General features: G+C 42.3%; 1 protein-coding gene across 1 annotated transcript in view; it reads left to right on the top strand.

Moving 5' to 3' along the window:
* The window catches only part of LOC126484271 (TIMELESS-interacting protein), a 60,239-nt gene that overhangs the window by 8,606 nt on the left and 24,354 nt on the right, over positions 1–27,279 (top strand). The window contains exons 2-4 of the mRNA XM_050107695.1: positions 12,934–13,096; positions 23,177–23,279; positions 24,785–24,983. Of these exons, the coding sequence (XP_049963652.1) occupies positions 12,946–13,096; positions 23,177–23,279; positions 24,785–24,983 (453 nt within the window). The 5' untranslated portion in view covers positions 12,934–12,945. The remainder of the gene's footprint in view (positions 1–12,933; positions 13,097–23,176; positions 23,280–24,784; positions 24,984–27,279) is intronic.

Genomic DNA, 27,279 nt, shown 5'->3' with positions numbered 1-27,279 from the left:
GAGTTGCTGTTTTTCGGGAGTGCTTCAAACTCTGAGACTTTGTTGCAAATGCTTTGGTGGTTTACCATTAGGATGTTACTACTCTCACGCGTGGGATGCATTTCTTTCAATCTTACACTGATACTACCGTGTTTCCTACAGTTGTCATTATCTAGATTGGGTGGAGAGTTGCCTATTTAAAAATTCTTGTGTGTACCGCCCACACAGGTACGTGAGTAGGAGCCTCTGGCAATGTAGTGCACACCTGACCCAGCTAGGGTGACCGTACAGTTCTCAACCCTAAGGTGCAGGTCCAGGAAGTCACAGCCCAGCCTGGCACAGAACCCCCAAAGTCTCTGGTTCAGTCCTTCCACTCAAGTCAGAACCAAAAGCCCACAATCAATTATGGGGACAATACTGCAAACTGTGAGCTTCATTGAAATTCCATGTGCAAGGCTGGTCTTCTCTGCCGGTCTCTGGAATGACTCAAATATGACCTCAGATCCCAGGTGATGCATTGTTTGCCCCAACGTGCACTACAATCTACAATTGGTTACACCGTGTTCCTTCAGTGGCTGCTGGAATAGTGTCATCAACATGTTGAAGGAGAAGCCCATGCATACACAGTGAGTGCATCTGGCGTCCTTTCCTGCCCCCTGCTGCCATTTCTCTAAGGAGCACCATCATTCACTGTATGTTGGAGCTGCCGATAATTAACAGACCCCGACCCATTTGCATTTGCCTCCTCTTGACACCAGACAGAACACATTTCCCCAAAAAATGCTTTGCCAACAAAGCATGTCTTGTATGGCTAACATTGTTTCACTGCTTTCTTCCCATGCCATTTATAAAAGAGGATATTAATATTTGCAGTCAGTCAAAATATTTCATTACAAAAATTCAACCTTTTCCATTTCTTCCCATTGAACTTTTTCTGATGTCAACCTACCTACTGCAATCTGCAAGGCCTCTCAGTATAGTTTTGTAGTCTACAAATTTTGTTTTTCAACTAATAATTTGTGGTTCTTTAACATGCAGATGACACCACTACAGCACTCAAAAGTTTCTTAAGACAGTTTGAATCTACCGACCAATGAGAGCCCTCAGTTTAGATTTAAGAGAACCATTTTATGTAGCTCTCATCTGCTATGTTCTTGTTCATATATAATTGTAGCGAAACATGTAGTTAGTATGTGTAGTAAAATAAATTTAGTAGACAATCTCACAAAAAACATCTTACCTCTCACGACTGAGTCATGTTCAACCACATCGGCAAAAGCAGGATGTTTTGCTGTTGCACGACAATGCACGGCCACATGTCGGTCAAAAAACCATGGAAGCGATCACAAAACTTGGATGGACAACATTGAAACACCCGCCTTACAGTCCTGACCTGGCTCCATGTGACTATCATCTCTTTGGGAAACTGAAAGACTCTCTTCGTAGAACAAGGTTTGAAGATGATGACTCCCTTGTGCACACTGCCAAACAGTGGATCCAACAGGTTGTTCCAGAATTTTACTGTGCGGGTATATAGGCTCTGGTTCCAAGATGGCATAAGGCAGTTGAGAGAGATGAAAATTATGTGGAGAAATGAAAATATTGTTCCTAAAGGATGTATCTACACACTGTAAAACTTTCAAACATGTAGAATAAAAGATGGGTTTTAAGAAAAATACTGTGCATTTCTCTTGGAGTGACCCTCGTATTTCTGATTAGATGGTAAGCTGAGATGATACAGCATTTGAATCTTCCCTCTTTGTGCCCACAAGGAGGCTCAAACTCCAGGGTCCTTACCACGGTACGTGAAAGAGTTAAATGGTACACTTTTAATTGGATTCCTATCCAGAAATTATAGCAAAACACGTAGTTAGTATGTGTAGTAAAATAAATTTAGTAGACAATCTCACTAAAAACATCTTACCTCTCTGTCTGCTCAATCTTCCTTTTCACAACGCTTTTCAGCCCCTTCCTGGATCCAGAGGAGTGGCTCCCTCCGTGTACATCTCCCTCCATGTCAGTCATATTTTTCACGAGCAACAAGCTCCCACATTAACGAGATAATGGCCAACCAATCTGTTTTGTTTGACAGTGTGCAGGCAACAATAATATGTGGTACGGGTATACAACAGACACTTGTAATGAAGTTTCAAATGCATTGTGTCTTGGCACCACAGCTTTTATTTGCCTTCCTGAAAAAACTCGTTAGAAGCAGCAGTAAATGGACTTACCACGATTTGAACCAATTTCAATTAAGGAGTTACTGCACTTTGAACCAAAAGTCAAATTTTGCACCTGATTTAAACGGTTAAAAATATAATTTTTAATGAAAACAATACCATAGCTTGATATAGCATACCTTGTAAAGTAGAAATTTGCTTCAAACTAATTTTTGACTGCAAGTGGACTTACTGCATTTTGATATGTTACTCCTCATATATATGTTTAATTTGTTTCCATGATTGTTCTTCAGTTGTACATGGAAGTTAATGTTAATCAAAGTTGATAATTTGATTGGGAGTTGGTAAAGCCAACAAAAGTGAATGCCAAGTAAAGGTTGTGGTAATAAATTGACCTGTAGCATAGCCTTATGCAGGGACAATTCTAGAAGTCAGTAAAGGGGGGGTGGGGGCTAAGGGGGGAAGGGGTTTGTGTGAATGGAATATCACGTAACACAAGGAGAGTTGGGGTCCGCCTCTGTCTAATTGGTAAAATTTGGTTTTGCTTAAAGTAGTTTCTGGTAACTGTTTTGGAGTTCAGGGTAAAAAATTTTTTTTAATAAATAATAAGACGCCCATTTTAAGTTAAATGATATTTATTGGTTTAGATAGTAAGCTATTTGCTGCTCTTATTCTGTTGTTAAAATGTGTTTGAAATACATTGCAACCTATATTGCTACATAGTTATTTAAAAAAAATGAATAAATCTGTTGGAGTAATATATTTGCTGATTTCTGAAGTCATTTTTTCCAGTGCAATATGATGCTCCATTGGGGGGGGGGGGTACTATAGCCCACTGCCAACCCCCCCCCCCCCCCTCCTTGCCACCGCCCCTGGCCGTATATTTACTTTTGCACCATATTTAAATGCACATTACCATTTTTAACATACTTTTTGTCATAAAAAAATAAAACTTCATGATAAATTTAGAAAACACATATCAAATAATGGAGAAGTCTCCAACGAGTATTTTGATGCATGCTACGTACATATACATAAGCTATGAAAAATGCAATGGGGGTATGCATCTTGTTGTGATTTCTTTTTATTACTCTGTTGGTTGCATTATTAGCTGTAGCTGGTAGCAATTAATTGACATTGGTGGGCATCCTGTAATTTGTTCTAATCATTTTTGTGAAGTGAGGTTTTTGATAATAGTAGTGCAAGTTCTGTTTTTTGTTGTGAAGTTCGTTCTAGCTCTGAAGGTCAAGGAAAAGTTTAGATTTCAAATTGTTAGTTGTTGTTTCATGGTACTGTGGACTCCATTCTAGCTGTATAGGTCAAGTGAAGTTGTCAATAACAGCATTTGGAGCGAGTTGTGGTTTTGGGGTGTGTAGTTTATCCTAGCTGTATAGGTCAAGTAAACTTTTCGATGCCGATGTTTTGCAGATTTGCTTTAATTTCTTATTTGACTTGCGTATGCATTTGATATCGGTAATGTCATTTATTCTGTGTCTCCCCGCCCAATTCCCACGATTGATCCATTAGTTTCATTTTCTTCTTTGAATTATTTTGATTAAATAATGCATAATGAGATTGTTTCATGTCTTTTTATTGTTTGATGACATGGTCACCACGTTGAGTAAGTGTGAAATGGGTCAGGTGTCCACTACACATCAGAGGTTGGTGATTGTATTGGGGGCACTCAAGGGGTTTTTAGATGAGGGAACTCCATCTAATCCAGGTAATGACAGCTGTAGGAGACCCATGAGTATAAGTGAAAGATCCAAAAGAATGCCTCTCCACAAATAGGCGAGGGTATTAAAATCCTAGTAGTTAGCTGCTGAAAGCATTTACAATGAAGTGCCAGAGTTTGAAGTGCCCCTGAAAAGCAGTGATGATCACAAAATACTAAACACAGAAAGCTGGTTGAAACCTGAAATTGATTGTAGTGAGATTTTTGGGGGAAATTTAAGTGTGTATGGAAAGGATAGACTAACGGGAAATGAAGTAATGTATTTATTGCAGTGGACAACGAACTCAAATCCACGATATAGAAATTGAAGCTGCATGCGAGATTGTGTAGACCAGACTCAACAGTCGTGGGCATAAAACAGTAAGTGGATCCTTACAACACCCTACAGATCCACGATATAACTGAAAAATTTAGAGGAAACATCGGTTCGTGTATATGGAAGTCCCTCATCATGCGGTAATCATCGATGGAGACTTAAATTGGACAAAAATCAATTGGGAAAATTGGGTTTTGTTATTGGTGGCCATGACAAGACATCCTGTAAAACTTTACTAAATGCCTTCTCTTAGAACAGACAGCTTGGAACATCACTCATGATGAAAAAATATTAGATCTGATTGCAATGAATAGACTTGACCTCTTTGAGGAAGTCCACATCAAAATTGGTACTAGTAACCATGAAACGCATGTAACCTCAATTATTGTTCAAGTACAGAGGACAAGTAAAACAATAGAAAGATACAAATGTTCAGTAAACTAAATGAAAAAGCAGTAGCGTCATATCTCAATGAGGAACTAGAAACTTTCAGCACAGGAAAGGAGTGTGTAGAGGAACTATGAATAAATCTGGTGTCAGAGGACCCAGAAGTTGAGCACCAGATGGTATGGACCTGGATACCCACTACGGGTCTCTGTGCTCCAGCACGTGTGTGCACTCCGAGCCTTGCCATGCAAGTGTACCACATGAAGTCCGCGGCCAGTCGCGTTTCCAGCGGTCATGTATTTAGGTGCTACCCCAACACTCTAGTACTCGCCATAGTTCGCGTGTGCATCTCAGCTGTACTGTGTTCCAGTTCCGTGTGTTGAGATACATCCTGTCATTGTTTGGAGTGTTTCTGGGTTGTTGTCTCGCTGTATTTATCAGCTCAGTTCTTGATTTCTTGCCTCGTGTTGTGTCCTGGTCGGTTGTAGCGTCTGTCGTCTCCTACTTGTTCGTCTCTCCTGTGTGTCATCGTTAGCCGATACCGACAGTGGCTCCTCCACCTGACGGCTTCACGTTTCCATTCTCTGCCGCACACTGCTCGCCGGTGGCTCACAGCTTTAAAGTCGGCGACAAGGTAAAAGATTCGATAGCAGGAGGCTAAGTTGGTCTGTCTCCTGGAGCAAGAGCAGCAGCTCATGCAGCAGCAGTGCCAGTTTAGACGTCTTACAGCAGTCCTTGCAGTTGCTGACGGACAAAGTCACGGCACGGGATGCCCTACTGCACCAGCTCCCGGTCGTCCCGGATTCTGACACTTCCCCACGTCCACTGCCATTTCCACCCTTTAACAATCCTAAGGAAGACTGGGAAACAAACTTTCATCATCTGAAACATCATTTCACAGCATGAATGACTCCCTACAGTGGTCGTTATTCTTGTCCTGGGCATCACGTTCTTTCTGCTCTGCAAGTTGGCACTATTGTCAGATCCTGTGGCAGATGTGTGTAATGCTGACCAACTGCTATTCCCAGCAATACCATGTCATGGCGTCTTGGCTTGAGTTCCACCAGTACCATAAACAGTCCAGTCAGTCATACCATTCTTTGGTTACAGAAAACCATATGCCGACTTGTTGATTTGTGATGTTGTCATTCAACTAGCACCCTATGCAGAAGTCCGCACAGCTCTGTTGAAACTTGTAACCCCTCACTGGAAGACATTCTGTGCATAGCCCACTCCTTTGAAATCGCCCAAGTGGCGAGCGAGCGTTTCATGGCAAAGTCACAGGTGGCAGCAATAGAGTTCTCCTCGCGGGTGCCTCCCTCGTGCTGTCGACGTGGTACAAACCACACACAGCAATGTTGTCGAGACTCCTGTCCGACATCTCTGTGGCTTCGGAGCTGCCGGTCGCCCGTCATTGGTGGTCGCGTGGGTCACTTCCATCTTGCCCCGCAGTGCTTTTCCACCACTCTCGTGCAGACTGTCCCCATCACTGTAAGACGTGCATGCTTTGTCAGAAAGATGGCCATCTCCAATCTGTCTGTTGCAGCCGCTCAACCCGCTCGCTCCTGCCGCTCACCCTCGAAGCATCAGGATACCGTGCGCACCCTGCAATCAGTCGTGCCACTGGACATCCCATTGATGCGGAAGTTGTTCATCACACTTCGCATTTTTAATGTGGATGTTCGTTTTCCAGGTTGATATGGAGACCATCGTCTCCTTGATCAATCTGGCGTAGTATACACACCTAGGTTCCCCAGTGCTTTCTCCTCTTGGCAACTGGTCACATACGGTGACAGTTCTGTCACCCTCCATGGGCAGCTATCTGTCCTCTTCCTCTTCGTCGTCATCATTGTCCTCTTCATATATAAAATAGCCTCACTGCCTTTGACAGTGTTACTTATGCTGCATTCTTGAAAGTTTTAACGATAATGTCTTCTCTCACTCTATACCATGACCGTTTTATCCATTGACACACTTGTTTGATTGTAGGTTGTTTTAAAGCTCCCTTTGGCAAGAATTCATGTTGGCTTTCATCCATTTGTTTCATTTGTTTCTCATATACACTTTAAATGGTTTATTTACCAAGACATCAAGAGGTTGCTTTTGTGAAGTAAGTACCCCAAGAATAAAAGCAAGCTCTATATTTCCTTGTCTTAATTTCTCTTTCACATAATTTTTCAAAAGACTACTAAATTGATCTAGCACAAGAAGACAACTCTTCTTCAGTAAAGCACCTATCCTTCTCCTCCACGCTGTTAATTCGTAATTTCATACCAACCTCGTCCATCCAACCCTTGACATGTATGTGAACACCACCACTTGGCGGTATTTCAAAAGGTTTTTTCATGTCCACTTGTTTTATAGTTGCAGTTTTAGCAAGTTTCATGGCAACAGTTCTGGTACTTGGCACATCAAATGTCAGAGGAGTTTTGTGTGTACTCACTATTTGGCTTAGTTCACACTGGTGTTCTTTCAATGTTGAATAATAAAGCAATGGAAAGATATTTTTTTTTCATTCTGTTGTGAGGTTTATTGATATGTTTTGGTTTTGGTTCACACGCTACGTCCGTGACGCTTCATAAACCTGTACACCAACTCCACCCTTAAAGAATGTTAAGTTCCAATGTATCACTAGGTTACAAGCATACATTTGAATCTTTTTGTATTAATTCCAATGTCCTTGAATCTATTTCAATACGTCATCTTCTAGTTTTGGCGATTTTTCATTCAGTCTTCTGTTTGCACATTTAGTCTTCCTCATTTTTTTCAGATCTTCTTCACTAGCGTGCCAATCACAAATGATTTTTTTCTGTTGGTGGAGGGTTGAAATGCTGCTCAGTTGCTCTGTTTTCATGTTCTTCTGCATATGCTATAACTTTTCAATTTATAGCCCACATCATTTGAGTACCTTTTATTTTTTTTCCATTTTACTAACAAAAATATAATACTCTTACTGATAACACGTATCATTTTCAACTCAAATTCTCTGGAACCGTAGGCCACAATGATGCTTCATAGGTTAGACACTGTTCTGGGTTTGTGATGGCTGGGCAGGAGGCAGTTAGTTTTAGCAATCTTGTGAATCCCCACACTGTCACATTGGTGCAATACTGCTTCCAGTTGATACCAGTGTTGCCAGATAGGGATAGGTTTCACATGCCATCAGATATATGGCCATTTTTAAGACTGTCAGGAATTGTAAATCAAACACTGGAAACTTTTATATTAATTTCCAGTATAAGACACATCTGAATATTGGAGGCAATTCTTCAAACGAAAAAGTGCATCTTAGAGTCTGTAAAATACAGTGTATATTGCCACTGTAAATTTAAGCCTTGGCACAGGTATAGCTGTGAAGGCATCAGAGAAACTACCTGTCTGATGTGTGTCATCTGATGTTGCAGTTTGAACACTGAACAGTGACCTCCATTGTTCACTACTATTTATTTTTAGGTTTTCCTGTCTTTGTCCTGAGGTCTTACTGTATTTTCCTTCCACTTCCCAAAATGTTTATACTTGTTAATACATTTATTGAGTCATCAATACGTTTTTATATTACATCCACAATAGAATCAATTAATCTATTTTGATTTTTCTTGTGTGCCTCACCACCAAGTAATTTCATATCATTTTTGGCATAAGACAGCATTGTTCCTTGATAGACATACTTTGTAGATGTGGTTCTGTAGCACCAAACTCGACACCAATCTGATGCGTGCATGCTTCAGAGTTTCTGCTTTAGTGCCCACTGACATGTTTCTTGAAACGTGCACTTGCTGAAGCGAACGGGAGAAGTTGTGTGTAGATAGATGTACCACAAAGTATCTGTCACTAGATCCTACTGCAGGCACAGAAAGAAAGCTGTCATTGTGTCACATGCTAAAAGAAAATCAGCAGGTCTTGCTTTCTCTACAGGCACTGCTTTATGTACTGTGTCAGTGAACAACACAAAAAGAAGAAAACAGCCATGACCAGTGAAAAAGTGGTTGAGCTGGTGGGAGGAGAGGGGAAGCTGGACATTCATTTGAAAATAAACTTCTTTAAGAGGATGAGTACTTATTTCAAAATTAATTGATAATAAGTGAGGATAATTATTGCTTTCTAATAGAGCTTGTGCAACAGAAATTAAGGTAGCATGACACTGTGAAGAGGAAAGCAATTACTACTTCTTAAAAGTTAACAGCTACTATGAGATTCCATGCCACTGGTGAATTGAAGACTGTCAAGAAACTATGGTTTTGATACATACATGTTCTCTCTACTTGCACCACTTCTCTTCTTGGTTTCAGTGGCATATCTTTTTCGCAGTACTATGAATGCAGACTTTTTATTTTTTTTTAATTTCCTCCCAGTCGTCTGCGGCCTAAACTCCTTTAACGGCATATTTTCTTTAATGCTATATCACTTTTGTTCCTGTTGTGGTAATATTTAGTTCTGACCTCAGAAAGACACAGCTTCAATCCATATTCTCAGTTAAAACAATTTTGTGTTCTTAGTAACAAGTTACCATATTCTGTCTTCACCCTTTTGGAAATTAGTCAGTGCGCTATGGGAGCTGTGAAACACACAGCTGCAGATGTCTTCACCACTTAGAAATGCACCTAATAGTGAATGCTTCAGGTTCTCTTACCAACATTTGTCTATAGTGGTATACACTTTCATGCACAAAGGTAGACTTGTCTCTGGTTTGGCACAGTATGCTGCAGTAGAGTGAGGGTAGCAAGTTTAGGCAGTTTTTTCAGTTCTGCATAATTGTGTAACGCACTAAAAGGAATGTGTAATCCTCACTTAAGATCTAATGACACGAAGTTCGGTCCAACCCTCAACTCCACACATAACCCTATTTATTGAAACATCCCTAATATCTCTCCTCCATATAATACCGTAGTTGTATATAGGCATTGGTAAGATGAAGATGTTTTCCATGGTTAGCGTGAGATGGTGTCATCATCAGCATATTATTTATTTCCTTTGGAGGCTTAAAGTTTATTTTTAATTGCAATTTTATCCTGGATGCAGGTTTGCTAGTCCAATGCTAACAAGGTTGTAGGGCATAACTCGGACATAAAGTATGCAAACAACAAGATGCAACTCTCGACTGCTCTTGAGAATAGAGAGTTTGAAAATTTTACACATGATTATCTTCATTGTATGGTTGTGACTACTGAAAGAGTCTGCAGCCAAACAATTAAGCAATTAGTTTCAAAAGTGCTAGGTCTTTGGATTGAATTTGCCTGCCAGCACTTTTTTTTTACCCCCCCCCCCCCCCCCCCCCCACACACACACACACACACACACACACACACACTCTTTACGACTATGCATATTATCAAAATTTAAAGATTCATAATATTCATCCTGAAAACAGTAGAAAAAATTGTCATAAGGAGATTGGAAATAAAAACAGGATACACAAGAACTTTCAGTCAAATCGGCATGGTTATTTTATTTATTACTGATGCTGATAAAAGTGAAAATAATGAAGGAATTTTTAAGTATTGATGATTTACGCAGTCATAATAGATCTGTTGTTAGAATTACTTGGGAATTAAAATAATAATAATAATAACAGTAACAATTACCAGCAGCGAGATTCGATCCACAGACTTCATGTTTTGAAACGAAGCACTTACTCAGTCAGCTATGGAATCTGGATTCCTTGAATACTAGTGACCATATGAAATGTATAAACATGATTTAAAATTTTTTAAATTGAATTTCTTGAAAACAATTGGGAGTTTCATGTTTCTTTATATGGATGTTAATTTCCACATACCCTGTTAATATGAATCAAATTGGTGAGGGGAAGTATGTACGGTCCCCTTGTAAGTAAAACTAAAAGGTTCTCACACCATTCTTGACTGTTTAATGTGTGAATCTTATTGACTGACTGCTGCAATATTGGTATCATGGCTGACGAACACTTAAATAGTGACTCCCCCCCCCCCCCATAAGTTCGTATGTATTTTATGCAAGGTATGAACATGCCAGGTTACTATTTGAAACTCTTAAAGGGTTTGCTCTTGCAACTGTAGGGGTGTTAGTGCTGAATGATGGCAGGGTGTCATTTTGTTTCAGTGAAGCTGATTGATTTTGATGCCTTTTTAGGCTTTGCGCTGGATTGGAGAAGGCAGATTCCCAGATCTTGATTTGATTTTTTTTAATTCCAGGAGCGACCTCTCTCTCATCTGATCGCTTGTATGCAGAGTGCCGACCAAAAGCCAGAACCCACTTCTTTTACCAATGCTAAGACTGTGCCCTGTGTATAGCAATTCAAACTTGACAGGTTGTCCTAGAATGTTTGTATATTTCCCCATTGTGAAACAGTCAATAGTGTGCAAATGTTGATAAGTCAAATCTCATTTAAAAGACTACAAAGATGTATGTCATGTCAATTATAAAGTACTTCACAACTTCAGAAAGCTTAAAATGTTATATTTTTAAGTGACTGTCTGCTTTTAAGTACCTCTTCATTGGTAAATAGTGTTGTAATATAATTAGATGGTTCAGTCACATTAATGTGACCACTGCCTACGTTGATGTCAGTGTGCAATAACCATTCACAGATAGGAGGTTGCAGTGCTAGCAGTGGAGGTTATATAGAGTGTGTCGGGGGATGCAGAAAACAGAGCAGTCATTGTCGTAATACAGAAGTGGAGCAATTTATCTGATACCCAAAAGGACATGGTCAGTGGCCTTCGGGCCAAGGCAGGAAGCATTTATGAAATGGCTAAGTTTGTAAACTGTTCTCATGCCGCTGTGTTTAAAGTGTACCATACGTGGCAAAGTGGCACTATCCAAAACTAGTGCCAAGGTAACTGTGGTGCACCACAGGCCATAGATGACAGAGTTGCATGGCGAATAGATGTGCATCTGACCACTCATATGAAACAAGGAGCTACCAGTAATGTCTCCTCAATTACAATTAAGCTAATGTTGCTATGTATGGGCATCCATAGCAGGTGCGTGGTTCATGCGACCAAGTTGACTGCTGTCGATTGGGGTAGAAGACCGGAATTTGCATGCCAGAACTGCAACAGAACGCCCACAGCGTGGCGACAGGAGGCCTTTTTAGCTGAGTCACATTTTACGCTCAGTTGGATGCTCCTGGGTGGTGTCAACATTCTGGAAGACACACTGAATCAAAACAAGTATGTATCTATCATTGGGGGCCATGTCCACCCCTACAAGCAGTTTGTCGTTCCTTGGCATGATGGCATCTACGACGAGGAAAATACAATGTTACACACAGCTCGCAGCGTACGTGCATTTTTTGTGGAGCACTTGGTTTACCATACTCTCCTGGCCACCAAACTCCCCAGATTTAATCTCACACTGCCTCAATTGGGTTTTTCACAACATGGATCCTCAACTGAGAAACCTAGTGCAGCTGGCCACTACACGGGAGTCGTTATGGCTCCGCATCCCTTTTGGTACCTTCCAGAGCCTCAGTGACATTTCCTGCACATTTGGCAACCGTCCACACTGCTGAAAGTGCTTATTCAGGCTTTTGACTGCTAGTCACATTAATGTGACAGGACAGTGTCTATTCCACCCTTGAATTTCCATTGATTTTATGAGCAGTTGGTATGGTAAGTGTTAAAAAGCTTGATTTATAAAAAACACATTTGGGTAATTGTAAACAGTTTAATATTAAGTATGTAATGGTGGTGACTAATTTTCTAACAAACCAAGTTTCGGTTGTGTAATTGGGGGGTGGGGGGGGGGGGGGGGCATTGAGGCTGTGTGAGACAGATTTAACTAACCATAGTCATGAGTTTTCAGCCTCTGTAACTGCTGTTGCCTTTGGGAAGAGCACTTGTACTTTCAGACAGATAACTTATCCACTGAGATGTGTTCTTCGCATCATGCTGTGTTTAAAAAAAAATATTCTACTCTGACATGGTCAGTACAAGGGCAGTGCTGCTGTGTATGTTCTTCAGCAGAAATTGTTCATTTGTATTACACAAAGATGAATGGGAAATAACATTAATAAAATATGTGACAAGATCATGAAGGGAATTCTAGTTTGGAATAAAAGATGCAATTGCTCTAATTTTATTTATGACATTCTTTACAAGTGGAGAAAATTTTAGAATTTTACTGAATTCCTGGAAGGACTCTGTTGGCTTATATTTTTTTTCATTATTAGATATAAAATTTATTAATTGCTTAACCAAGTTAAATGTATAGCAATTTTCTCATTTAAAAGTTTCACCATAGCAAATCTGCTGTTTACATTCATTGTTCCTAGCATTGGCTCTTGAGAACTTTATCTGTATACTGAATGATCATACTGCACTAAATGTATAAAAATGGTATTTTCTTGTTCATAGGAAAATTAAAATATGTCTTCAAGTGTCTATGATGATGATGATTTACTGGGTGATCCAACAACTATTGAAGAAATAGTAGAAGTCGAATTAGAGGAACAGGAAGAAGCAGAAGGCAGTGATAATGATCAAAATCATGTGGAGGATGGCCATGCTGAGACTGAAGGTTGGTGTTAATTAATGCATTTGTCATTATTTGAATTACGTATTTTACAGAAGTAATAGGTTTGGAAAGGATAGATGCTACTCGCCACATAAATGAGGCTTTGAGTCGCAGACAGGTGCAATGAAAAGGTTGGTAAAATGATAAAGCTTTCAAACAAAGTCCTTCTTTTGCAGTAGAAAACACACACACACACACACACACACACACACACACACACACACACAGGCAGTGTCTCAGGGTGCTGGAGCTGATGCAGCAGTCTGCTGGAATAGATAAGAAGGAAGCAAGAGGAAGGTATTAAGAGGACTATCAGGGTAAGTGTGGGGGAAGATGCTAGTGCTGCTGGTGAGAGTGTACTAAGACTTGGTGAGGACAAGATAGGGCTGTTAATTGTTGCAGTGTTGAGTTGCTGTGCTGGGGGGGAGGGAGTGGGGAATAGAGCAGAGTAGTAGAGAAGGAGAAAGGTGCATTGGTGGCGGGACAGAAGACATGTCGTACTGGAGTGGGAACAAGGGAAGGGGATACGTAGGTGAGAGACAGGGACTAGCAAAAGTTTAAGCCAGGAGGGCTACAAGAACAAAGAGTTTGTTCTAGGAAGAATCCGGATGCCACAGGCGAAATTGTAAAGTGAAGAACATCATTTGGTCAGCATGTTCATCAACTGGGTGGTCCAGCTGTCAGTTGACATCAGTTTGGCAGTGGCCATTTATGTGGATAGACAGCTTAATGGTTGTCACACCCATGTAGAAAGTGGCACGGTGTTTGCAGCTTATCCCCTACTATCCCTCCCACTCCCCACATCGCACTGTTTCTCAACCCCCACCACACATCCCAACAGATTCATACTCAGTCAGGCGCTGTCACGAAAGGGCTCCAGCAGCCTGTGACTCAACGCCTTCTCTACATGGTGAGTAGCCATCTATCCTTTCCTTATTATTGTTTTCTATTCTTAACTTTCCATTGTTAGAAATAGTATGTTTGAAATTTTTTTACAGTATAGTGTTGTCACTGCTATCAGTAGAAATGTGTTAGTCCTTCTGTTGAGGTGTTACAAAATCTTATTGGCTGTTTGCCAGTTGGACAGTGATAAAAAATTTTAGTTCAGTTGGATAGCATAAATGAGTTCATCAGCAACCCACCCTTAATCTTAGCTAGGTGATAGACCAAAGGCTGTGGCAGCTTCTCATTCCCGTGTCTGAGGAAATTGTCTGATGTGAAGTTCAGCAACTGTCAGATCAGTTTTACCCCCAGGGAGCTCACAACTCTGGTGAGTTCATACTTGGCTGTCGTGGACCCCAGCCTTTGCAACACCTTTTCCCTTTCCGGGCTGTGTTTCTATCATACTGCTATTCTTTTTACCCTCCCTTGGGGAACATGTCTGGGATATTTCTCGAAATGTGTCCTGAAGTTTTAGTAGCCTGACAGAGCAGTCCCTCAACTGTTTTTTCTTTCTCTGTTCATTCTCCATCTCGTACCCTTCTTCCGTTTCAGCATTTGAGGTTTCTCTTTGTTTCTTCTTCCTCCCTGTGCACTCTTGATGACTGGCCCATGTGTTTGATGCATAATAGGTGACTGGGTAACGAGTAATTCCTATCCCCGAGTTGATACGTAGGGTTCATATGTAACATCTGGTGCAGGGCAGACCCAGGGAGGGGTGATTGCTAGTTGGTCCCTCTGTTAAGAGTTCGGGAGGTATTACCTGAGGTGGGAATGATCACATAAGGTGAGCACCCCTCTGAGGGGACCCCCAGTTGGAAGGAGCACACCATCAGACACGCTTGCAGTTATGGAGGATTTTCTTGCAATGAACCAATCAGCATCTCAGTCTAAATTTACTTAACATAAATGGAATGAGGCTAAACATTCAAAGATTCTCCCCGCTGCATTTCGGTTCTTCAAGGTATCACATACTGAAGGAGGTCAGTCCTTTGCTACGGTTAATCCTCCTATATTCAGAAAGGTGTTGATACAGTTGTAGGCCCTGTGAACTCGTGCTATCATTTACGTAATGGGATTTCGTATTTGGAGACCAGTTGTGATTTTGAAGCCCAATAACTGTTCGCAGCGTCGCTCCAGCGTGGCTGTCCTGTTTGTGTCGGGGCTTGTTGAATGTTCAATTCTTTGCATAGTGTTATTTACACTAGACTGCTCGGTGGTCTGACTGAGGAAGAAATCCAAACTTAACTCTCTGATCAGGGCGTCACTGCAGTCCATTGGGTAATGAAGAAAGTTGATGCAAACTAGTGCTTACATGCACTCCTTTTCTGATGTTTGATCGAGTAGCACTCCGATTGAAGATCAAAGCAGGCTATGAAGGCATCATGGTCCAATCGTACATTCCAAACTCAGGTCCAATCGTACATTCCAAACTCAGTGCTTGTTACCAGTTTCAGCGTTACAATCCTATTAGCACGTAGGGATGCTCATGAGGCAATTTCTCACCACATTCTCCCCCCTGTATCAATTACAGTAACGATCATGTAGCCTCGTTCCGAGAATGTCTGATGTATCTGGATAAATGGGCTGTCCAGGAGATCTGGGCGAAGGAAAAAGTACCTTATCCCGTTGTTCGCAAGTTGTCAGCTAGTCAAAAGCCCATCTGGTACTTACAGTACTGTTCTTGCTATGCCTTGCTCCATGAAGGATGTGACCACACTTGCTCGTGACTTCAAATTCAGCACTGCAGTTGTAAAATGAATGGTAGCATCCCTGCTCCTTCTCCTCCTCAAGCTTTGCAACAAGACACCCAATCTTTGCCTCTGGCGGTGAAGTCACCTGCTACACAACTGTCAGGCTGGAAGGGCCAAAGGGAATATTCCTGCTAAGTCTTCTTATGTCCCTTCAGCCAACAAAAATCCGAGTCTTCAAATGTCAACTGCAAAGGCTCTAAGAAATCAAACAAAGGCTAATGGTCTTCTCCTTGCTTGATACAGAGTTCCACTTCAACAATGTCGCTGTGTTATATTCCCACCTGGCCGACATCCATTTTGCCAGTGCGCACCACCTTCTGTTTTTCTGCCCTGGAATCTGCAGGCAGGCCCAATTAGAATGCCAATGCCTCTGTAGATATCATGGAACAGGAATTTCCAGCTTCTGCACCCTGTACCACTGAGTCTTAAAGGCTGGCACTTGTCAGTTGCCGAGGTGACAACCCTTAATTTGTTCCCTCCTCCCCTTTCCCCGTTATTATTCTCCTCAATGAAATGTTTGCAGATTAGATCCAAAATGGAGGAATTGCGACTGCTATTGGAATCGCCGTGTCTACTTTTCCTCTGCCTCCAAGAAACAAAATTGCGTCCTTGCAACCGCTTTAACATCTCACATTTTGTTCTAGTACAGTTTGACGTCCTTCCTCCCCCTCCCCTCCCCGAAGATGGCATTCTGCCTCATGGGGGAGTTGGGCTGCTCATCTGGGATGACGTTCATTGTCAAACCACACCACTGAACACTTGGCGGCAAGCCTTTACAGTCCACATTATTCTTCCTCGCTTCACCCTTCCTCTTTGCAACATCTGCACCCCATCCGTCTTTCGGTGTCAGCAGGGCAAAACTTCCTCCAGATTATTGATCAACTCCCTCACCCCTTTTTGCTGCTCAGTGACTTAAATGCACACCAGCCTCTTTGGGGCTCTTGCAGAACATGTAAGAGTGGTGCCATTTTGGCTGACCCCAGTCAACTCAATCTCATCTGTCTGAATACTGGAGCACCCATGTACCTTTCACACACACACACACACACACACACACACACACACACACACACACACATATTCCCATTTGGACCTCTCATTCTGCACTGCCCAGCTTGCCTGTTGTTTTGAGTGGTCCGTTCTGACACGTCTTGAGCAACCATTTCCCATGTGCTATCTGTTTGCTGACTCCTGCCACACCTACATGTAAACCCAATTGGCAGCTTTCTAAGGCTGACTGAAACTATTCCTCCTTAGCGACCTTCAGCAAACAACATTTTCCCCCATTTGTCATGACTAGGTAGAGTACCTCACAAACATTATCCTTATCGCCGCAGAATGTTCCATACCTCGCACTTCATCTTTACCACACCGTGCTCTGGTCCCCTGATGGACTGAGGCGTGCTGTGACTTTTCGGAGACGCGCTCTCTGAGTTTCTATCCGTCATCCTGCAGTGATGAATTTCATTTGGTATAAACAGTTGCATGTGCAGTGTTCTCATTCTTCACTATAGAAGAAAAGCTTGCTGGATTTAATTTACTAATTCTTTTAACAGTTCTACTCCTCCTCCTGTCGTGTGGGGCAATCTCCGTTGGTTCTCTGGGACCAAGGTTCATTCCCCAATTTCAGGTGCTGATATTGGCTATCTCCAATACCTTGGGCCGCTATTTTGCAGAGATTTCGAGCTCCACCCACTATCATCCCGCCTTCTTCCATCAAAAATAAGTGCAGGATAAGTGGGTGATACCTCCTCTCTGAATCATGAATCCTACAGTGTCATCTTTACTATGAGGTATCCAGATCATGCTCTCACTTTATCTTTATCTTCAGTTCCAGGACCGGATGATGTTTGCATTCAGATGTTGCAGCACCTTTCTCTCGTGGGCAAGCATTTTCTCCTTAATACATGTAGTCATATTTGGACAGATGGCTCGTTTCCCAGATGCTGGCGTGAAGCCAGTGTCATACCCATACCTGAGTCTGGTAAGGACAAACACCTTCCTTCCAGCTACTGCCCCTTTTTCTCACCAGCTGTGTTCGCGAGGTTATGGAACATATGATTCATGGCCGGCTAGTATGGTGGCTCGAATCTCGCAATCTACTAAGCACTGCACAATGTGGATTTTGAACGTGCCATTCTGCAGTTGACCATCTTATCACGAATGGTTTTCTGCAGAAATACAAGACTGTGGTCACGTTTTTTGATTTGGAGAGAGCCTGCAACACCTGCCGGAGGACTGGTAACCTTCATACTCTTTTATGGCTATCTCCCGCAAGGTATCCCAGGTTTCCTTTTTTTCGGTGACTTTGCAATCTATGGCAGTTCTTCACCGACTTGTCTCCCTGAGTGGCGTCCTCAGCAATGTCTCAGTTGTCTCTACTCTTTGAGTATTGACATTCGCTTTTGCTTTTCCACTGCAGAAACCATTTGTTTGAATTTCTGGCAGTGCAGTCGATTTATTTCACCATCTTTACATTGGAGCCTGTTCCTCTTCTGTTCACTGATGCTACAAAACTGCTGTTGCTCATCCTTAATAGAAAACTTTCTTGGTCCTTCCATGTGTTTTATCTGGCTCCACGCTGCACCCGGTCTCTCAGTGTCGTACTCATTCAAAGCAATACTTCCTGGAGAGTGGATCGGACCAGCCTCCTCTGCTACCCTTGAATTTATTGGTGGTTTGTCTCACTTAAAGTGTGCCATTTATTCAAAACATAATGAGGTAAAATACCAGAATGTGAACATGCTTTCTAATCTGACAGGTACTACCTACAGGTGGGAATTCAGGCAAGTATTCAGATGATGATGATGATGATGATGATGATGATGATGATGATGATACATAATAATGCTTTCCTTGAAATAGAAATAATATGGAACTTTTCAAGGGAAACAATATCCAACTTTTCAATAAAGGGTCCATAGTAGAGAAAGATTAAGGAATATGTCCACTGAAGTGGCGAAACTGGTATAAGCATGCATATTCAAATACAGAGTTATGTAAACAGGCAGTTTATGGTGCGGTTGGAAACAACTGTATAATACAACAAGTGTCTGTCGCAGTTGTTAGATTTGTTGCTGCTGCGACAATGGCAGATTATCAAGATTTGAGTGAGTTTGAACATGGTGTTTAGTCGGCACACGAGCGATGGGACACAGCATCTCAGAGGTAGCGATTAAGTGGAGATTTTTCCATACGACCAGTTCACAAGTGTATCATGAATATAAGGAATTTGGTAAAACATCAAATCTCCAACATCACTGCAGCCAGAAAAACATCCTGCAAGAATCGGACCAACAAGGATTAAAGAGAATCATTCAATGTGTTAGAAGTGCAACCCTTCCGCGAATTGCTGTAAGTGTCAGTACTGGGCTGTCAACAAGTGTCAGTGTGTGAACCATTCAATAAAACATTATCAACATGGGCTGTCGGAGTGGAAGGCCTACTGGTGTACCCTTGATGATTGCATGGCACAAAGCTTTATGCCTCGCCTTGGCCCCTTGACACCAACATTGGACTGTTGATGACTGGAAATGTGTCACCTCATCTGACGAGTCCAATTTAAAATTGTGTCATGCGGATGGATGTGTATGGATATGGAGACAACCTCATGAATCCATGGACGCTGCATGTCAGCAGGGAACTGTTCAAACTGGTGGAGGCTCTATAATGGTGTGGGGCATGGGCAGTTGGAGTGGTTTGGATGCCTGATATGTCTAGATATGGACCTGACAGGTGACATGTACATAAACATCCTGTCCGATCACCTGAATCCATTCGTGTCCATTGTGCATTCCGACTGACTTGGGCTATTCCGACAGAACAGTGCGACACACCACAAGTCCAGAATTGCTACAGAGTGGCTCCAGGAACACTCTTCTGAGTTTAAACACTTCTGCTGGCCACCAAACTCTCCAGACAAGAACATTATTGACCATATCTGAGACGCCTTGCAATGTGCTGTTCAGAAGAGGTCTGTCACTCCGGCAGCAAGCAGAGATATCGTGGGTGCGTCCAGAGTTCAGAGGAGCACAGAATAGAGTGATGTGTGTAGCGGATCGCCGTTTGGCTGAGCCTGCTCGGTCAACAGCCCCATTCGTCCCCCCATTTACGATGACTGGAGATGCTGGTGTGGCAGACAACCGTTCTCGAAGGAGCGTGATCACCCGATGTCTTTGTCTGACCTGCCATCTAGAACGACCCGGCCGCCATCGGACCTAGACTTGGATGACGATTCTGGAGAAGATTATATTGTAGTGCATGATGCTCCTTCATGTCACTCCAGGCTGACGAGAGGGCACAAAGGATGATGGCCAGCACGCTGCAGCGCCCAGATGGCGAGTGGCGCAAACGACCAATCTTCGCAACACCAAATGGCACCAAAAAGACACCCAAGGCCCAAGAAGAAGACACAGCTAGCTGTCTCAACTACCGGCAACAGAAGACGCACTATACCAGATGAAAGCGTAGCAGGCGGAAGATGGACTACCGTCGCGTCTTGGTGGGCGGCCAGACCCAGGACGACACCTTCCGTGCCGCCCACAGCTACTGCTAACTGCTACAGTGCGCTAACAGACGAGGAGAAGTCGGAGCAAGCAACAGCACCCAAGCAGATGGAGACCAAGGCCACTGGCCACTCAGCAGAAGAAGAAGTGACTGCTTCTCGATTAGGCACCTCTGCCGGACGGTCGCAGCGACAGCCACCGCCCATAGTCTTTGAAGTGGCCAAAGACTATAAAGGCTTCCTGCAGCTCGTGAAGCAGTGGACGAGTGCACACTTCATGGTGCAAGCTGCAGCAGGAATCCTCGTGTGATTGCAAGTCGCGAATACGGAGGACTTCATCAAGGTGACGAGCGAGGTGTCAAACCAGGATATGCACTGGTACACGCACGCCGCCATCCCTGCAAGACTACTGAAAATCGTCGTGAAGGGCACCGGCGGAACCTGAACTGAGAGACGAACTGGCGCAGCTTGACTCCAGCACGCGCAACGTGACGTGAGTCAAGTCCCACGTTACGCACAAGGAGTCGCTTTCTCTGCTGGTGATTGCCACTGACGTCCCAGAGAACAGGCGGCTCTACCAGCTGCATTGAGTGGCTAACATGAAGATCACCACTGAAAATCTCAAGTAGGAGAGGGGCTTGGTGCAGTGCTTCTGCTGCCAGGGGATGGGCCACATGGCTAGTTACGACTTCTTGCCCGAGGTGTGCGTGAATTGCACAGGCACCCATGCAAACAGAAACTGTCTGCTTCCGAGGACAAGTGTGCAAGCTATGGCGGACCACATGTGGCGAGTTACCGCGGCTGTTAAGTAATCAAAGCCGCAGTTGTTTGCCAACATGAGCAAACAACAAAGAAGACTGCCGACCGCTCCCTGGGCTGTCCTTGCACATGCGGCAATTAGCCCGGCAAACACGAGGGCGACGCTGGCAGCCGATGCTGCCACCTCCGCCTCCACAGATGGAGGCATCAGAAAACGACGCATTCATGCAGGAAAACATGCTTGAGAGGGCACACCTAGACTTATGCTCCGACACTCCTACCTCCCGCCCCCGGGGGAAATTGGGTAAAGAAGACGTCACCTTGTTAAGAGGCGGCAGGAGTGGACACCCCCAGCTGCCGCCCGCAACAGAGCCGAAGCACAGCATCCGCTGCGCAAGAAGACCAGCTATCTGCAGCCGTCTTCGCACTCTCTGCAATAATCGAAAAGGTCTTGCACTTGGCCGAGATGCAGCAGAGAGTTGCACAGTCAGTGCTGACCGCCTTACTACTGGTGGCCATCCGGCAGCTATTGCAGTAAGGTGCTCCCCATGCCATCTACACCGGGAGCAGTGAAGAATGGCCTGTAATGGGCTGCCACAGATTACTGCAACACGGGCAGTATAGAAGAAAATAAATCCTGAGAAGGGCAATAGGAAGACAAAATGACAAGAAGAAGCAGACACCTCACACTATACCACAGAAGATCTGGAGGCAAAGTACAGACAGCCTACTAGGACTCCGCCTGCCCAAGGGTCAGGAAGCCCCTGATGAAGCCCAGTTGTTGTCGTCATCCACCCCTTTGTACTTTTTCAGACATATGGACACCCCTGCAGGATTCATGGCATCAGTTCCTTCCAGCACTACTTCAGACATTAGTCGAGTCCATGCCACGTTGTGTTGTGGCAGTTCTGTGTGGTCGTGGGGACCCTACACAATATTGGGCAGGTGTACCTGTTTCTTTGGCTCTTTAGTGTATTTTGCTTATTTAAAGGAAATAAACAATTCCATTTTTCCTAATTCAGAAAAATCCAATTGTCCATTTCCATTCACAGAAGTAGAATTTTTATATTGTTGGTTGCTCAAACATTGGCTGACTGTATCCTCCAGATATAACTACTATGCATTCCAGTGTAAGATGTAGAGGTATATGTAATCCTGAAACTACTGGAGCTGATGAAGGACATAGATTTTGTCATACACTCAGTTTTTATAATGCCTTCAGGCTACTGGACAAGTGTACCCAGTGGTGAAAATATTCAGAACCACAAGGTGGTCTTGTCCTCCTGGCCAACAGGAATATCCAGCTGGGACGGTTTGTATTGTCTTGCAGTGAAGAGGGGAGAAGTTAAGATTTATTAATTGCATTGCTATTAAATAAACACTGAAGTATACAATAGACATCGAATTGAAATTGTTGTGACTTGGCAAGACAGCCAAGCCACTATGAGGAAGCCGAAAGGCACGCGTTTAAGCTCACGCAGGCTGGCGTGAGGTCTGGAACAGGTAAAGTAATTGAGACTAGCAAATAAAGTACGAAGCTGCTGGAATACTGAACTTTAATCCATAAATGGTGAACATGGCTCTTGGCGGTACATGCATCACAAGATAAATAGCAAATGATAATGGCGCCTTGCTAGGTTGTGGCAAATGACGTAGCTGAAGGCTATGCTAACTATTGTCTCGACAAATGAGAGCGTAATTTGTCAGTGAACCACCGCTAGCAAAGTCGGCTGTACAACTGGGGCGAGTGCTAGGAAGTCTCTCTAGACCTGCCGTGTGGCGGCGCTCGGTCTGCAATCACTGATAGTGGCGACACGCGGGTCCGATGTATACTAACGGACCGCGGCCGATGTAAAGGCTGCCACCTAGCAAGTGTGGTGTCTGGCGGTGACACCACAGAAATATTCATGCTACTCTTTCTTCATTAGTTTCCTAACTCATAGTGTCTTTGTACTTTGTTTATACTTATTATGGACTTATCTGATAGCGGTTTATTAATGGGAATATGTTCGCTGCATCCCAAAATGTACTGAGGGAACTTGCATTTTGAATTTTTGTTATGAATCTCAGTTGATCTTATGAATGAAGTATAAAACAAGAAATATAAACTGAGCATTTAATTTTCAGAAAATCCTCTGCCAGAGCTTCAAACTGCACCAGAAGGAGTTCCAGTTGACCCAAAGAAGAAACGAGTTGTTAAAAATCCACAACCAAAATTGAATCCTGTAAGGTTAGTGTGTTCATTCTATTGTAATGTATTCCGAAGTGTAGATGAAGACAAAATGAGTTGTTAAAAATACATAAGCAAAATTAAATCCTGTAAGGTTAGTGTATTCATTCTACTGTGACATGTTAGAAAGTGTAGATGAAGAGAGAGAGTAAGATGCAATTTTTCTAAATTAGAGAGAAATGACTGTTTACGATATTATTGGCTGATAACAAAAAATATAATGATATAGTTTTTCCCAAATGACACAGCAATGTTCGATTTTTCCTGATAGAATCAGACAGTTATCTTGGGCAGTGCGTCAGTGTTCATGCGAAATGGAAGTGGTGGTGTGTGTGGCCAAACCAGAGCTTGTGTTCTCTCAATAAGTGTAAAACACACTATTAGTTTGAGTACCAGTTGGTGGTAGAATCTGTGAACCACATTATATTCCTGGATAAATGGATATGTTGTGGCATTTAGAACCGTTTGATTCCAAACACCTACTACACCCTTCGATGTTCTTTTGTTTTTCAGAGCTCGCACTGATATTCTATGAAATGCAAATTCTCTCAGTATTTCCAACTGTGATTGATGTGATGGCTGGCAAGATCTTAATAAATTGAGAGCCAGGCTGTAGGCATTGGTTAAATTGAAACAACTGTGCAAATCAGTTGTCACCAAGCCCTGCCTCTAATATAATCATGAAATAAAATAAGATGAGGCCAGTATCATTGAGCAAACAAAACGTTACTGGTTCAGTAAAATTAATGAGTCTGTCAAAATTAAGACATTAGAAAACTAATAAACAATTGAAATAATGCTTTGGGCTAGCACTTGATTTATTAAAATCTCACAGGCAGTCACATCCTCTAGAACTTGAAAATACCGAGAGGATTAGGATTTGCGTTTCACAGGATATCAGCACAAGCGCTGAAAGACAAACGAGCATCTAAGGGCATAGTGCATATCAGGAATCTTAACTCAAGTATCAGTAGCAGCATGAGGCCAACAACTGTTCAGTACACAGGCAGTGAAAGTACACAGGCAGCATGTATATGTAACTACAAAACTCGTAGTACCTGAAGAAGATGGCTGGGCGAATTGTCAAAATATGGTGCATAACATTGGGGGGGGGAAAAAAAAAAAACCTCAACAGAACACCCAGAAGCACACAGTTTAAAGATATTGTTCTTTAGTATTCTCTCTCTTTCCCTCTCCTTTCAATTTCTGGTATGACTGCAATTTGGTCTGCATATTCTTTAACATGTAATATCAGGTTATAGTTATTGAGCAGAACCAAAATATGTTTGTGCCATATTTGAGATCATTCATGGATTGAATTGTTACATTTACCTTGATTAAATGCTAAATGACCAGTAAAGTTAGTTAATAGTCTTAAATTAATAGCTTTGTTGCAGTGTCTGTCATCTAAAATTGTGCCAATGAATTCGTACCAGATTATAATTTCAAGCAAAGTGTTTGCGAGTTTAAATGTTCAAGGATCCTACATTGCATTTTTATTTTAGGCTTATGGGCCCACGTGGGATCGCAGTGCTTGAAGATACATTTAAAGATTTCCAGTTCAGTGGTAAAGGTTTTGAAAAATCAGATTTGAATCAGTTGATGAAACGTCTTGAACATTGGGCTCACAGACTGTTTCCAAAATTCACTTTTGACGATTGTCTGCAGAAAATAGAAACTTTAGGCCACAAAAAGGAAGTGAAGGTAGGTAAAGTACTTAAACATTGGAAGTTATTAACAAATTCAAAATAATAATGTAATTGTAGAAAACTATAACTGAAAATATCAAAGGTAAGTACTAATATATGTAACAGAAACAGCCAATTGTGAAGGTGTGCTTTAGTCAATAACTTGTCATGAGGAAGCTTTAAAAATTTGAATAACTGCTTGACAATTCAACAACTGCGTTGGAGCAGCAATCATGTGGAATGCTGACCTAGAGAAAATATTGTGAAGTTTGTAAAAAAAAGGGGGGGGGGGGCGATTTATGACTGAATAGTAAAATGTGGTATAGGTGTAACCACAAAATAAAGTAAATATTATTGCACATTCAACTGTTGTTGTTGTTGTGGTCTTCAGTCCAAAGACTGGTTTGATGCAGCTCTCCATGCTATTCTATCCTGTGCAAGCTGCTTCATCTACCAGTACCTACTGCAACCTACATCCTTCTGAATCTGCTTAGTGTATTCATCTCTTGGTCTCCCTCTGCGGTTTTTACCCTCCACGCTGCCCTCCAATACTAAATTGGTGACCCCTTGATGCCTCAAAACATGTCCTACCAACCGATCCCTTCTTCTAGTCAAGTTATGCCACAAATTTCTCTTCTCCCCAATTCTGTTCAATAACTCCTTGTTAGTTATCTGATCTACCCATCTAATCTTCAGCATTCTTCTGGAGCACCACATTTCAAAGGCTTCTATTCTCTTCTTGTCCAAACTATTTATCGTCCATGTTTCACTTCCATACATGGCTACACTCCATACAAATACTTTCAGAAATGACTTCCTGACACTTAAATCTACACTCAATGTTAACAAATTTTTTCTCCTCAGAAATGCTTTCCTTGCCATTGCCAGTATACATTTTACATCCTCTCCACTTCAACCATCATCAGTTATATTGCTCCCCAAATAACAAAAATCATCTACTACTTTAAGTGTCTCATTTCCTAATCTAATTCCCTCAGCATCACCTGACTTAATTCAACTACATTCCATTATCCTTGTTTTGCTTTTGTTAATGTTTATCTTATATCCTCCTTTCAAGACACTGTCCATTCCGTTCAGCTGCTCTTCCAGGTCCTTTGCTGTCTCTGACAGAATTACCATGTCACCAGTGAACCTCAAAGTTTTTATTTCTTCTCCATGGATTTTAATTCCAACTCTGAATTTTTCTTTTGTTTCCTTTACTGCTTGCTCACATTGGGGACAGGCTACAATCCTGTCTCACTTCCTTCCCAACCATTGTTTCCCTTTCGTGCACCTCAACTCTTACAATTGCCATCTAGTTTTTGTACAAATTGTAAATAGCTTTTCGCTTCCTATCCGACTATAGGTTTTTTCTGGATTAACATTGGAAAATAGGCTAATAGGGTATTCTTCTAAAAGGAAATTCAACAAACAACATGGTTATGAGAAACCAACAACTAATTATTGGGTCATGGCATGACAGGGCCAGCAAGAGCATGTGCATGACAGTGTAAAGGACATTTTCCCTCCAGGACAGGGTGTCTACGATCCGGGAGAAAACCGGGAAAAACCCGGGAATTTTTTTGAAATCCGGGAATTTTTTCATTGTTTTTGTTCTCAGTTAAATTTTTGTTACTTTGACTGGTAAGAACCAATACTCTAACAAAGGATATTACTGTATCCTGCCACTGCAGAATAATACTGCAGCCATAAAACGTGAACGAGAGAAAAAACTAAAATAAAACTTAAATTGCAAAGGAAATGCGCCATATACAACAACAGAACACAGTGCTCGTACAAGTATCTGCCAACAGCAAAATGTGTCAAAGGCTTTAGGAAGACTATGCAATGCTTCGTAACAACAAATTGCCTCCGATAGCATGACGTCACAACTGTTAACATTAGATTTGTTTTAGCAGTTACGAGTGGGATCATGCGCATGCGCAGTTGAGTAGTACCTTCTTCTGCTTCTGGCTACAGAAAAAAAAGCAGCTAGGTGCTACCGGGAAAAATTTTACTGGCGTGCCCAAGCTGCCAGATTCTTTTATGCGCAGCAGGCCCAGTTCTGGGGGGGGGGGGGTGTCAAATTCATACAAAACTGTTTCACAAAGCGCCTAGCATCCACCGCATGTTGGTCTATCGATTATTCGTATGACTTTGAAACATGTCCCTGTCGGTTTGTGAACATTGTTGAACACATTCAGAGTTGATTTCTGAATGAATCATAAGTTGATTTGTGAATGCGTGCATAGTGTACGTGATGTCTCTGTCAGTGGAATCCTCGTCACATCTAGAAATAAACTTTCCTGCAG

This window comes from Schistocerca serialis, chromosome 6 (assembly GCF_023864345.2).
Source record: "Schistocerca serialis cubense isolate TAMUIC-IGC-003099 chromosome 6, iqSchSeri2.2, whole genome shotgun sequence".
Taxonomy (NCBI): Eukaryota; Metazoa; Arthropoda; class Insecta; order Orthoptera; family Acrididae; genus Schistocerca; species Schistocerca serialis.
Note: the sequence above shows the minus strand (reverse complement) of the source record. Positions and strands in the feature narration are given on the sequence as shown.